At 38.6% G+C, this 14762-nt stretch overlaps 1 protein-coding gene across 20 annotated transcripts in view; it reads right to left on the bottom strand.

Annotated features, from left to right (window-relative positions):
• DOCK10 (dedicator of cytokinesis 10) overlaps positions 1–14762 on the bottom strand; it is a 139834-nt gene that overhangs the window by 42121 nt on the left and 82951 nt on the right. For 19 of the 20 annotated variants that reach the window (XM_015277017.4, XM_015277025.4, XM_015277016.4 and 16 more), the window contains exons 15-23: positions 11263–11385; positions 9934–10013; positions 6309–6496; positions 5711–5776; positions 4966–5058; positions 2936–3059; positions 2664–2785; positions 1920–2006; positions 1282–1374 (exon numbers count right to left, since the gene is read on the bottom strand). In XM_015277017.4, the coding sequence (XP_015132503.2) occupies positions 1282–1374; positions 1920–2006; positions 2664–2785; positions 2936–3059; positions 4966–5058; positions 5711–5776; positions 6309–6496; positions 9934–10013; positions 11263–11385 (976 nt within the window). The remainder of the gene's footprint in view (positions 1–1281; positions 1375–1919; positions 2007–2663; positions 2786–2935; positions 3060–4965; positions 5059–5710; positions 5777–6308; positions 6497–9933; positions 10014–11262; positions 11386–14762) is intronic. The other variant, XM_015277009.4, reaches the window with a different exon arrangement.

Below are 14762 nucleotides of genomic sequence, written 5' to 3' on the forward strand. Positions count from 1 at the left end.
CAGCCATGTACAATGTTTTAGAGCTAATACAGTGGTAAAATTAACGTCATAGCCATCCTTCACTCTTCTTACTACTTCTCCTCTTAAAGTTCAGTGAATAGACTGCAGAGTGCTAACTCATCAATGAAGTGTTACAGTCCTGCATTTACCTGATGCTCTTTTAAAACTGCTTGCTATGCCTCTTTTACCTCACAGCTTTTGACCTCTACCAAATACAGACACATTTATCATAGAATTTGAATCATTAAGGTTGGGAAAGCCTCTAAGATCATCTAGTCCAACCATACACCTAACACCAAAGCATGTCCCTTAGTGCTACATGTACACGTTTCTTGAGCACCTCCAGCAATGGTGACACCATTACCTTCCTGAATAGCCTGTTCCAGTGCCTCACCACTCTTTTTGGAGAAGTTTTTCCTGATATCCAACCTGAAGCTCCCCCGGCACAACTTAAGGCCATTCCCCAACATCCTATTGCTATTACCTGGGATCAGAGGCTGACCCACACCTCACTACAACCTCCTTTCAGGGAGCTGTAGAGAGCTATAAGGTCTTCCCTGAGCCTCCTTTTCTCCAGACTGAACATTCCAGTTCCTTCAGCTGCTTGCCATAAGTCTTGAGCTCCAGACCCTTCACAGCTTCATTGCCCTTCTCTGGACACGCTCCAGGGCCTTAATGTCTTTCTTGTTGTGAGGGGAACAAAACTGAACACAGTACTTCAGGTGAAATGCTATTGCTTATTCATTTCACCTCTGCAGAAAGGATACGTTCTTATTGCTTTCAGAACTTGGCAGGTAACTAGTACTCTTGATTTATACAGACAAAGTACCTCCCAAAAGCACTTTTAATTAGCAGTGGAGTTTTCTGAGAGAAAAATCTTGAGACAAGTAGGAGATAAGCACACAGTATATCTAAGGCAACAGAGGACTAGCAGGAATACCACAGGTCAACAGACACCAGCTCATTTATTTTGGACAGTCCTAGAAGAACAGACCAACATTCAACCATCTTTTAATGGAAACTGAGGCTTTGCATTGGCTGGATTATCAAATCTGGGGATAAGGCAGATGCACCTGTGCTACAAATTAGAAAGGGAATGGGAGACGTGTTTCTGACCAGCAATGCAGCTGCTGCACCAATGAAGCCTAACTGGAGTTGTCATGGACTCATTTTCCACTGCCAAGTCTATGCCATGTTGAGAACTGTGCAGTGGTGGATCTCTTTGAGAGAAAGACCTAATTAACATTTTATAGCATAATTCTGTGCTGCAGGTTACTTTACCTTACAAGAACTTATAAAGTTTGAGGTAGGAGGCTGAGAGAAATCCTTCTCCCTTTCTTGGCACTGACAGAAAAAGTTATTCAGGTATGGATCCTAAACGATAAACAAAAGTTCATGTTAACTTATATTATAGAAAGGATTAGAATTCAGCTCAAACTGGTTATAGCAATCTCCTGTGATACTGAAGAAGACACCTGGTACCTACTGTCTTAGACATAACACCTTGAAAGACAGATCAAGTTATTTAGCTTAATCCATTGGCCACTGTATATACCTTGTTATATACAAAATATTTCTAGGTCCTCTGACCAATCTTTTCTTTCTCTGTTGTACGCAATTAGTCTTTTCCTCACAATCCAGGGGATTTCAATGGCCAGAATTATTTTCCTGGTGCTCACAATCTCTTTCCTTCTTGTTAAACTGACATTTCATGATTTTTATTTCAGCTTATGAAGTCATTTTTATTTTTCCTTAAAATGTGCATTCCATCGTTGTCATCTTGAAATCCTATACTCAAGTAACCTTTAAATGTTAGAGAAACATATTCATACATGACTTGAGAGAAAGCATCTTTCAGACTTTCCTACATGCTTTTTACTTGTAAGCAGGTAACAGAGCTAAGAGGAAATTCAACTTACCTGAGTATTTACTGTTGATACAACAAAAGTAGACACTTTGAAAAGTGGCTTCCCACTATCTACCCATTTTACATCACAGCCGATCTGCTATTAAAATAAAACAAAAAAACATATTTTGCAGTATTTCCTATTCATTCAAGTCAGCATCTCTCTTTCAATGCATAGGTTTGCACATGAGCACATATGAACTGTGATAGATATTTGTTTTCAAATAGCTTTTCCAAATAGAGAACTAGTGCAACAAAAGCGGACTTTTCAGCAAGAGGCCATGAACATTATAATTCAAAGGACCAGAACACTGCCCTACCCTGTCCTCATGAGGACAGTAAAACAAACAAGAAGGCACAAATAACCCAAACTGGGCAGGATCAGTGGGAAAAAGTGATACCACACTGCAAAGCTGGAGAATGAATCATGATTGTGGATCACATCAACTGGAGAATGAATGTCATATGGCCTGAGTTTGTCATTGAAGGTTCTTTCTGGAGTTTTGGAGATGTTAAGTATAATATTGTAGAAGAAAATTATAAAATACACTTATTCCATATATGCTCCTGAATCAGCATCACATGGCTTACAGTCCAGTGTTATATACATTTATTTATATACTCAGTGATACTATACACATGAGCATTCCAAAATGGATGACTTTTAGATAAGTGTAAATGCAAACTTGACCTCACATGAAACTCTTGCAAGTAACTACTCTGTGCTATTTGAACATACAGAAGTATGAATCAATACCTTTCCACTAGCAGGTTCTTGAAGGCTTAAGTAATTGGGAGGCAAACTGCTTGCTACTGGCACGTTGTGTTCTTGGGAAGCAAGCTGAGCATCTTTCAACAAAGGAAGCCATGCATATCCCACTGCACACAAGAACAAATTAATATGACACCTTGGAGAACAAGCTGCTCAACTTTAAAGGAAGACAATAACATCCAGACAGAAATTCAGAAATCCTTATTTGAATGTACACATTTTATACTTATAATTAAAAGTAATTCTGCTACAGGTACCTGGTGTTTCCAGAGCCTCTTTCTTTTTGGCATTAGCTTTTGCATTTATGTCACACGTGACATGATAAAATGAAAACAGAATGTGGTGTTTCTTATGAAGTTGAGTGGGAAGTTCAATTTTCACCTGAAATGTAAAATGTTACACCTCACTTTAGTTTAAATACTGATTAAACCAGGCATCAGAGATGGTCTAAATGAATGACATCTCTCTACACATCTCTCTACATCTCTCTAAGTACAGTCTGCCTTTACTGACAATTGTTCATCTGTGCAGTGCTGTTGCTGCCTTGGTAATAGAGGTTCATTTATGGAAATTGCTAAGGAAAGTTATCTATCACTTTTAATTAAACAGCTTTTTTCTTCTCTGTCTTGTGGATGAATATTTGCATTTTTGATGAGAGAACAGAAGACAAAAGAGCATAGAATTAAAGAGTTATAGACCCTACTTACAAGTGATAACTTGAACTTTAGCAGTCGTAAATAGCCATCACTATTATCCTATTTTTAAGACAATCTAAATGAAAACTAAAATGAAATCTCTGCTACTTGTTCAGCATAATGTCATGGCTTACACAAAAATCAACTTTTATTTAGGATTTCTGGTCCATCTTAAATCCCACGTCATGTCATCCACAAATCCCTACAGATTTGGACTGACATATTATTAACCTACTGGAATAAATATACAAAGTAATCAAGATATGTTACCATAGGAACTAATGAAAAAGACAGTTTGCCCTTCTGAACTGTGATAATGCTTACCCAAGCTGATGCTATGCTTAAAGTAAGGCTTAGAAATTGTTAGTAAATGTTCCCAGTGTTAAATCAGCTTATGGGTAAGAATCTAATACCATAAATATAGATATGAAAAGGGCATTCAGACATGGAGACAACCTTTTTGATAACATTCTACACTATTTTTCAAGACTGCATTTGCTGTTTTTTCTGACTAATACAAGTAACACTTAGGACAGGTGCGTGTCTTTTCCAGCCATATTGTCTATTAAGGTCTGAGTTCAGTTCTTCACTTACACTGAAAGTGATTTGCCCAAAGCAGATGGCTCATTGAGATCATAGGAAAGCACACTGTCAGATGTGTTATAACCCTTAACACTGCCTGCAAAGGAGTAGGATGAATGTAGTTCAAAACCACTGAAATTAACTTTGATGGAAGGATCTGATGATAATCTTAAGGGTCCTTTCCAACCTAAATTACTCTATGAAAATGTAAATGTCCCACCCCAGCTCCTAAACACCAATTTTAAATTAATGCCTATATATATAGCTGCTGACCTTACCTCTATTTTAATGTTTAGAAGTTTTTCCAAGATCAAGTGGTTTGGAAAATACTGGTTAACTACTCTGCTGGGGTTGTTTGCCAGCATTATCACTACACAGAAGCAGTAGTGAAAAATCCAGAAAAGACATATGGCATTATCACACCATCAGATACACTGGTCACTGAAAGGGTGAATTTAAATTCACCTGCAGAAAGCTCGGAAATCATAATTGGTGTTGGTGAAATGTAAAAATGCATGGTAAAGATGGGCATCTAGCATTTGGCAAAGGCTAACATACAAACAGCATTCTAGAGCTGCATCTCCCAAAGTATGAGCTAAGCTACTTGCTGCAGCCACTGTACATCACTGTACATTCCATTCGGATCACTGGTTAAACAAAAATGCCCCAGTACAGATCTTATATGTCAGAGGGATTTGTTCTGACATTTCTTTCCATTCTTCATCATAATGTTTATTGTTTCCATCAAATTCAGAGATACATTGAATCCTTAATGCAATCCAGACAAGCATTCTAGAGAGTAGGCTGTTCCTAATTAACTCTACAGCATCTTAAATGTACTCAGAGCATCTTAAAAGAGGAAAGCCTCACTGAGATATAACAGTTATGTAGATTGACATAATACAGTTCCATACAGGTACAAAAGAAATTGTAACAGGTATTTACACATTTTCCCATCTCATTAGCAAACTTGTGGGATTAGTATTTTATGAGTAAAAAAGCAGACTGACCTCATCATAGAAGTCTGGATTCTGGGAATGATGTAGCACAGCGGTGTAGGCTGCTGTTGTAAATAATGGTCCACCTGGTTTCCCGTAAATGCGCTGAGAAAAGCAACATACTTTGATTACATTGTCAAATTTTGCTGATGATAGTACTCTTGGTATATCCAATACACATGTACATTAAAAGCATTATCATGAAGGATTGATAACTGCTTACAAATTAATATTTTTAAACAAACTTCCAGTAATAGTTCATTGATCCATGAAAATTACCCTGAATTTACTAAGCAATGCACTCCTTAAACTTCTTCCTTGCTGTTAATTATTCCAAAGCCTTCTGCAAAAAGCTTTACAAAAGCTACTTCATCTTTATGAGGTTCAATACACAACCTAAGGCCTTTACTGACTTCTGTTAACAATCCCCTTGCTGGCACAGTTCAGTCCAGAGGTTCTTGTTGGCAGCTTTATTCATGGAGAATTGACACAACAATAATACTATGCTATAGACCTCGGTCAATAGCTAAGTTAAGAATTAAGTTTCAAGTTTTCTAATTCTTTGCCTCATTCTTTCTCAAGAAGCATCTTAAGCTCAGGAAGAAAATTCAGGTAAATAGTGAATTTTAGACCAAGCAAGTTTCACTGTAAAAACGGTAAGCTGAATTGTTCCAGATCAGTATAGCTCCCATTCCTGGGTTTTATAAGTAGCGATCTCAGAAAAAATGCTCTCTGAATATATTTTGTGGTGGCTCACCTTCAGAGGCTTTGCTCCTTCTTCATCAGAGCTTTTAAATTCAATGCATACGGTTATATTCCGTGCCTGAAAAACAGAAATGTATTAATGCTCAGAATAGGACTGGGATGGCCATAAAAATGCAGGCCAGCAACAAGGGGTGAAATTAGCTCTTTTCAAAAGGTAAGAAAAACATGCAAATTTGAAATGCTTTCCTGTCTTCCCTCCAGTGCTATCAATCAACTGCAGAGAAACAGATTATAAAGTGACCAGCATACCAAAGCAAGCAGTACTCAAGTTTCAGTTAAAAAAGAAAATTCCAGATTCATTGCATCTGCATACATAATTTCATTACAATATGTACCTTCTGAAGACTGTGAAAGAGCTATTACCTCATTCTCACTAGTCCATGCATTAGTGACAAAACTTAAAACTAATCCACAAATTTATTTCAGTAAATTTGTAACAATGCTTCATGACTGCAAAGGTCAAAAAATATCAGTGCTCTGTATCACCATTTTCCTCTCCTTTCTGATAAGTATTCCATCCTTCCAATAACAGAGCTCACGTAATACATACCTACTCAGTATTGGCCTGAATTGATCATCACATACTGTACCTTATTGAAATGTTTTTGGCTATCATACTTGAGGTGTTTTGGATATATATATATTTGGTTCTTGTAAACTCTGTAAGGTCGAGAGTATTTTGTTGATTCCTGCACAAACTCCTCAACTTCCACTGTAGGCTGATGTTCCTTTATGTCATTAAATGGCTTGATTGGGATGAAAGATGAAGTTACACAATCTTCAAAAGAAAAGAAAACCATCCCTTATGACCTTTTTCATATAGTGTTACTAAGAATAAACAATATTGAGTGGGTCAAATTTCACTGTAACATGCATTCACATAAATCCAGAATTACATACATCAATCTGAAACACTTTATGTTATGTTTAACTGAAGTTAAACAGTGCAGCAATGTAAAACTTTTGACATTCACAGTATTTGAAGGTGTTTGATGGCATAACAGTACCATTGGTATGCTGACAGTTTCAGTGACATAAGTGATGAATATCTGATGCTGTTTCTAATTAATTTTACAGTCCAATATCTAATTTAGTCCTTTCTATCATCTAATAACATAGTAAACAAAATGAAGAAATGAGCAGCACAGGACTAGATTAAATACACGGTGTAATTGGGATGACTGAAATCCAATTAAGAAACAGAAGATGAAAACAAAAACTGTCACCCAGACAACAGGGATTGGTTACAGATACTCTGTATATCTGTAACCACTGAATCAGTGAGACGTGCAATCGCAGCATGGAAAACATGAGCACTGTTTACATAAAAGCACCTGAGAAGGTTTGGGTCATCAACTTAGGGGTGTCCTGAATGATTTTTGGAAAAGCAATTTGAAGGTCCTGCGTAAGAATTCTTTCCTTAAACCCAGTGACCCACTGGAAAATCCCACTGATCTGAGGGGAGGAAACTGGAAGAAGCTGGTGATCCCTTGTGTATACGTATGCTCAATTTTACTTTCTTCAAAACTAACACAAGGAAATCACCAGTTTCAGGATAGCGCAGGTCTTCTGCAGCACAAGCAAGGCAGAGAGAGAAGCAGCTCTGTGTCAGCCGTATACAGGCTATATTTGGTTTGTTTTGTTTCAGACAGACACAGAAAACTTTCCTCCCAGCTTGCTGCCCACTGAAGTTGTCTAATCCACTTGTATACCCCCACAACAGACACAGCTTCTGATTTAAACTGGAAAAAAAATCCATGAAAACTGTTGCGTTTCCCAATTCAAAATGAGCAGCATTAAAACGGAACTGCTAAGTTAAATCACTTGCATTTGTCAGCCAGAAGGGACCACTGATGGTTGCAAAGAATGCTTAGGAAGGTTTATTCTCTCTAGCTCCAGCAACAGGGCCAGTAGGCAATCACATCAACTCCTCCACTGGTCAGGGAAGGCTCTCAGGGTCAGATGTGAACTTCGGAGTGTTTCCTCTATTGCTATGAAGGTTCCTCCCAGTACTCAGAGACTGCTCACTGGTATTGGCCTACAAAGCTAAGACCAAAGCCTAAACAGCTTTCTGTTCGGGCAAATCTCGGGCACTTAGAAGAAAAGGATGCGTTACATCTTAGATTTTGTCCAACTGCCCTTCAAATGTGATTTATAAGCATTCTGCCTGTGCCTGTTTTGGCCATTAACCTTGCCTCTCACTAGAGAAAGCCAGAGCTGACAGGAGGATGAGCCGGCAGCTCTGAGGCCTCTCAGGAGCCTTGTGGCGGGCCCAGCACACCGCGCTTCCGGTAGTCCATGAAAAATTCACAGGGAAGTAGAAATGGCATTCAACTGCATACAAAAATCGTTGCAAGTAATGTAAGTATGAAGCTTTTCAATAGCAGTAGCTCAGATGTACTCTACAGGCTATTATTGCTCTCGTCAGAAGAAGCAGTAAGGATGACAAGAAGCCATCTGGAAAAATCAAGCCTTATAGAGTCTGTTGTGAAGGTCTGGTCTCTGCCTCACATTTCACAGATGCATATGCAGAGGCAACAGCGCAGTTTGCTTGCAGCCACTCTCCATAATTGTCCTTTGTGCAGATGGAGCCTCCCAGTTCTGGGTTTTAAGATGCATTTTGGGGGGAAAGCAGGGAACATGGCTGCTGCCCTCCTTCCAGTTTCAGAGTTCTGACAACAGGCAGGGACATCACTGATGTTTTCTTTCTTTCCCCTTTCTAAAACTACAAGATTTTTGGCCATTTCCCCCCCCTCTTTTGCAGCGGAAAAAGCAATGGATTTCTACAAGCTTAAACACAGACATCTCCTGCTACATCGTTGTCTCTAGCTCTTGTTGTTGCTATCTCAAATAACATCTTACCAAAACAAAGATCTACTGCAGTTGTCTAATACAAATTGATGCTAATGTGAAGCAGAGCAGTGTCCATCCCCAGAGACACAATTGTACCGGCAGCTTCTTGACAACATCCACGTCCTGCTTCCTTTGCTTTGGCTCTTCTTGGCAAAAAAGGGATTTTAGCACTAAGTAAGACCTTCATTTTTAGTGGGAAGGTGGTGTTACAACAGCACTGGATACAGCCGCTACAGGGGCTTCCTTCAGAGCTGACTGAAATTGAGCTTTCACCAAGATTTTAATTTTTCTCTTACAGTTTTATATTTTTTATAGCCTTACTCAGAGTAAGACATTCTCCCTGTGCCAAAGAAATGTGTAAGCTGTTATTGTTCAAGGCGAGGGATTTTTCACTGGCTTTCCACGTGTATTGGGCACCTCACTAGTGTATGCCTTTAACAGCAGACCTTCACTTGGCCACAGTGAACTGAGCCAGGTAATAATGAAAGGTCCAAGCTGCTTTGGAACATTTTGCTTATTTCTTTAGTGGTTTTTTTTTTTTCTTAATTCCAAATATAAAAATCTCTTTTAAATGTTAGTCAAAGTTTTTTAAACCTAATACCATGTAAAGATGGTATAAAATGCATGATCATCACATATTTTAACATACATATACATAGGCCATTTAGTCTGCATCCCAATCTGATCTCCTTCTTGACGCTGAGCCGTTGCTGTGCTTGTTCTGAACTAAATAACAAGGACCACAGATGTAATGATATCTGAACAATAGTGACTGTTAAACTTAATTCAGAGGAACTGAGATGGCCCTGAGATTTTTGCAACAGCGGGTCACAGAAATGCGTCCCTTGAAACAAAAACGTGATCAAATTAGAAGCATCTGTACTAAGAGCTGCTCTTTTGCCGGAGTTGCCTCTAAATGAAGTCCTTCATCTCATCTGCATTCTTGAAACCTGCTGGTAATCACATTCCATATGTGCTGATTCACAGAGGATACGTGCATCACAGGCAACACTGACAGTGCCAGGCTCTTAACATCTAGCTGAACAGAAGCCCAGCCCGTTCTTTGGCTGAAAGTCTTAGATATCAGAAAGTGACCCCTGCACTTTTATCACATATGGAGACAGCAGGTTATGTTCTGTATCACAGAAGCATATTTACACAGGTGCAGGAGGAAAAAAAGAATGGTGTAATTAAATGAAAAAAACAAAATCAGGCACATTCTCTTCCCAGACAGTTGCATACATTTTTCTATGCAGTGATGGACAGTTCTACCAGAACAGTCTCATCACCACAATTCAGGACAGAAAGCCTATGACAATGTCCTATTTAATTATAATATTTAATCATAAAGTGGAATCATACTTGGATGCTCCAAAGGAACACAATCAACTGCAATCTCCAAACTGCCAGGTATGGTCTGTATTTTGCTAATCTTCTCTGCTCTGCAATTACAGAAATGAGAACATTTTAGAAAATTAAAACAAGGGACATAAGATCCAACATAGGAATTAAACCTAAACGAAAAATAGACCTTGATTTAAGATAAAAATCTACAGTAAACACCTTTAAAATAAACCTGTTGGTGGCCAGACTCAAAAGAAATACAACAGGAGAGAAGAAATATTTTTTCTTTCTTGGCTTCACTCCTTCTCACTCTTTGCCAGCCGTCACGGGTTATGGAAGAGGAAGAAACTGATGACCTAACAATTATCCTTGCAAGAACTAACATACTCACTTTTTCTTTCTACAGTTTGAAACAAACGATCTTTAAAAGTAATCCTGTGACCACTGAGACATAAGGAGCTTGTAGAATCATGGTTTCTGAAAAGTGCTATGCTGAAAAGGGACTGAGATGTATTCCATGTGCCTGAGCAGCTTGAAATATGCCAAAACCATTATACTAAATTCCTTTTTATCTAGGGGATGCTTCAAACAGACAAAAAGAGCAGAGACAATTCTTATTCAAGTATCAAGAATGTCAACAAAGTTTAGCAATTAGTAACAGTAAGGTAATCCAAGTGATTAAAGGATTGATCCAATTTCCCTAGAAGATATTCAATCCTTCTGTGATCTCACATAAATGGAATAGGAAAAATTAATTCTATTATTTCTAGGTGCATCTGGAGTAAAGAAGAAATTCAAGCCTCAATTCTCATGGCACTCATCTAGTCTTTGCTGTAGAATTAACCTGATCTACACCTACGTGGAAGAATACCCAGCCACACTGCTATTCATTAATTTACACACTGTTGAGCACTTGGAAAAGCTTTGTATTTCAGTGTTCTCTCTGCAGTTTGTCACAGAGACTCAAACAAACCAAACCAGGAACAGAGGAACTATTAAGGGACACTTTTACACACTTCCATGTGTGTTGTTTGATTTTGTTTGTTTTTACAATACTGTCCTGTGTTGGTTTCCTTTACCTGCATCTCCTCTGATGGAAGGACAGAAGCCAATTTTAAAAATTACTATATTTAGGTTACAGTAACATTAATGTGCCAAATGACTTTCCAGGAAAACTAGAAAATCTAAAGCATTCTTTGGCAGATACTGACTAATGTGAAAAACACTAATTTAATATGGCTACTTTGGCACACTGCGCTAAATGATGAAAAAACCTGTGAAAAATAATTTGCACAGCTTTATAAAGCTTTTATACCATCTCAAATAGAATTAAAAAGGACTCCTTACCTTCTGTATTCAGCTATTAGCTTAATCAAATCTTCCATGGAAATCTTATTACTTTCTTGCCTGAATAAAGGTGAGAATCGTGAGTCTCTGTCAACATTTCCCTGATTATCTTTGAACACTGGTCTATAAAGAAAGAAAAGTAACATGTTTACAAACACATCAATTTGAATGTTTGAAATTGTCACGTCATCTTTCAATAAGGATATGACCTGAATTCTTTCACAGATATAACAACTTTCTGCAGAGCTTCACACAAGAAAGCTTTCCAGAGGTGTACCTCTGCAGGAGCAGAGACAGTTCCAGTGTATTCACACACACTGCCCCAGTTCTGCAAAGACTTAGAATCTTACGTTATGCAAATAGTCCTGAGTCACCTCAGATGTAGCCTGACTGTTGCCAGCTCAGAGTTCCTGTATTTCAGTACTAAAACAGATCACCATCATCATCCAGCTCAGCATTCACTCATTCTTCCCCTCTATTTTTGGTTAAGTCTCAACTGAGAAAGCTGAAGTGTACTTCACCAGAGCCCACTTCCTGCTCCACCCTCCACTGATCATTTTAATAAAATTACAGCAAAACATCAAATGCCAACCATTAGATCTCATCACATAAAGAAGCACGTGCTTGTGCAAAACCAGGGCTGAGACCCCTAGAGAGGTTTCTCATGCATTAAATCTGTTCTGTGTCTTCCAGAAGCGAGACACCAACTCACCGTGCCTTAGCTTTCCTTCATAAAACAAGCTAGTGGAACACTGACTAAATTTTTTGAGAACCAGTTACGAAGTGCCAAGTGAAATGGAAAGAAAGGATATGGTTTATAACTGGGAACAATAAGTATCAGCTGTTGTGCACACAGGAAAACATGCTCAGATATTTCCATTCCTGCTCATTGACACTGGCAGGATTTAATTAAGACATTGCAGTGCCCTTTATACAGCCCCAAGGGTCACACACATTGGCTGGACTGGATAATGTAACAGTTATCCAAATTAATGAACTTTGGACTCAACCACTGTACACTAAAACATTGCTTAACAAAAGTAAAATGTTCTTGACACTAAGTGCTGTTCTGTGAATCATTTGGCCAATCTTTCTTCTTTAATTTACTTCTCTGTTTCACTGCCAGGGAGAAGAGTAATTGATGCCAGCACAAATCGCTGCCAGATGCAAAATAATGGAGTAAACCCTTGGAAGAAGATCCCAAGGATGAGTACAAACGCACCCTGTCTTTAATTAATTAACTGAGAGAAACACTACTATTTCATTTCTTTGTAACTGTAAAGGATAATAGGCCCTCTTCTATCAGATTTTTGCTTTCAAGAATTACGGGGAATAGGGCCCACACCAACACACAGCATCAAATATTTTAAGTTACTAGGGAGAAACCGGACCCAATTTCTGGCAGCTGTGGGTTATTTTACAAATCCTGTTAAACCATCGATGGAAAAAAAGAAAAAAGATAAGATTAAATAACTATTACAGCATTGGTGACATTATGATGAGCTCAGCATCGCTTCCTCCTTCTCCAGACTACCAGAGAAGACCAAAATGTTGAGAAAGGATTTTGGCTGTGCCACTGGGGTTGCTGAGCAAACCCAGCCTCTGTGGATACTATGAATAATTCCCATCCCGGTGCTCAGCACACTGGGGTATGGAAGCACTTAGTAAACCGGGATGGGGGCGTCCACAGTGCAAAAAGAGCCAGGTCTGTGTTGGAGGTAGCTCACTCCAAGAGCACTTGCCACTGCAGGTGCAATTCAGACATCCAAGAAAAGCAAGCTGATTCTCACAAACACACATACTTCTGCATTCAGAGCAGAGTTTGATTGCTTACTGCTAGTCAAACTATATGGACATATTCATGCTCCCAGCACTTTAAAGTTGAAAAACTGTCACAGCAGCAGTATTATGTGTTTTACACCTGCAGTTACACAACTGCATTCCCCTGTTTCACTGGATCCTTTCAGTTCCTGGGCACAGACGGAGCACCTTATCACAGTGAACATACTAAAGGCATTTTAGAATGATGAGTGGCAAGACCAAGGAAAAGCAAATGTAGAAAAACACTTCAACACCCCAGGAGTCCAATACTTATCTAATATGTTAGTGATTCCTTACTATCTGCTACTTATTTATTAGATTGATCTTAAAAAGAAAAAAAAACAACACAGAACTAAAATCCTGAAGAATTTAAGAAGAGCTTAACAAATAATCAGATTTCACTATAGAAAATGACACTTTTCCAGTATTTCAAATGCTTCAATTACTCTACTGTTCTGATGTAATTGTGGACTATCAGCTGATTATAACTCTTTAAATGCAGAAAACCTATGCCAGGTTCGTAATTTCACACTGAAACACACTTTTAAGCTGAAAATTACTCTGACACGTTGCAATTCTAACATGAACTGTATACCTGTGAGAGCACACAGCCACCAGTGCCTGCAGGAAATCAGGGAGGAACCCCGAGTCACCCTTTTGCACGATGCTAACCAACTGGATGCCACATAAGACAATTAGAGTTTCAGACACATGTACAAAACTCAGCTGTCAGACTTTGACTCGCTAAACATATATGTAAAAATCACATTGCTGTCATCTGCAACTGCTTTAAGGGGGAAAATTTCTGCAGAAAAAACAGGAGTTAGCCTAATGCCAGAATGGAAATGTGTTTTCCAGTTATTTCAAATGCAGGGTTTTGCTATTTATCCCAGCCAGACCATTTTTTTCCCTCTGTAATATGATAGTCTCCTGTGGAAACTTCTATTTTTCAAGCTGAGAAAATAGAAATAGATTGTACAGAACCAAACTATACTTTGCTTTTACCAAAGAGTGTTCTGAGTAATGTTAAAACACAAATAGATGTAAATGAGGGCAGAATTTGACACACTGATCTAAATAAATTCCTTGTGCAACTCCACTGATGCCAACAAGATTATACACGTGGTTTATTTGGACAACAATCTTCACACTGTTATCTAACCCCCATAAATGATTAATAATGAAAAGTTTTAAGAGCTGATAAACACACCCGAGTGTATTTTCAGTAATTAATCCTACAGATGGAAGGAAAGCTCCTTAATGTTATGGGCAGTGAAGCACTGAAGTAGGATGACATCCAAAACTATTGCCTGCTGGAACTGAGGGATGTCCACAAATTCCAGGTACATCCTCTGCTCACGTGCAGGCCATCTGTGTAACGCACACACAGTAACTGAATACGAAATGTTGAGCTCGCTCTGCATCTGCTAACACAAGCATGTATTTCTATTTCTGTGTGGGAAATCATAGCCAGAATATTGGTTAAATAAACATATTTAGGAATGATTTAATGCTCTCCTAGGGAAGCTGTAAAATATAGCATGACATGAAGGTCTTTTTGGTCTTATTTTCCTGAGGAAAACAACAGACAAACAGAGGAAGGCTGAGAAAGGCTCAGGCTCCTGAGTATCCAAATCCCCACTGTACTGGGGTGCACACACACAAGCAATGACTGAATT

The sequence above is a fragment of the Gallus gallus genome, chromosome 9, assembly GCF_016699485.2.
Source record: "Gallus gallus isolate bGalGal1 chromosome 9, bGalGal1.mat.broiler.GRCg7b, whole genome shotgun sequence".
NCBI classification, from domain to species: domain Eukaryota; kingdom Metazoa; phylum Chordata; class Aves; order Galliformes; family Phasianidae; genus Gallus; species Gallus gallus.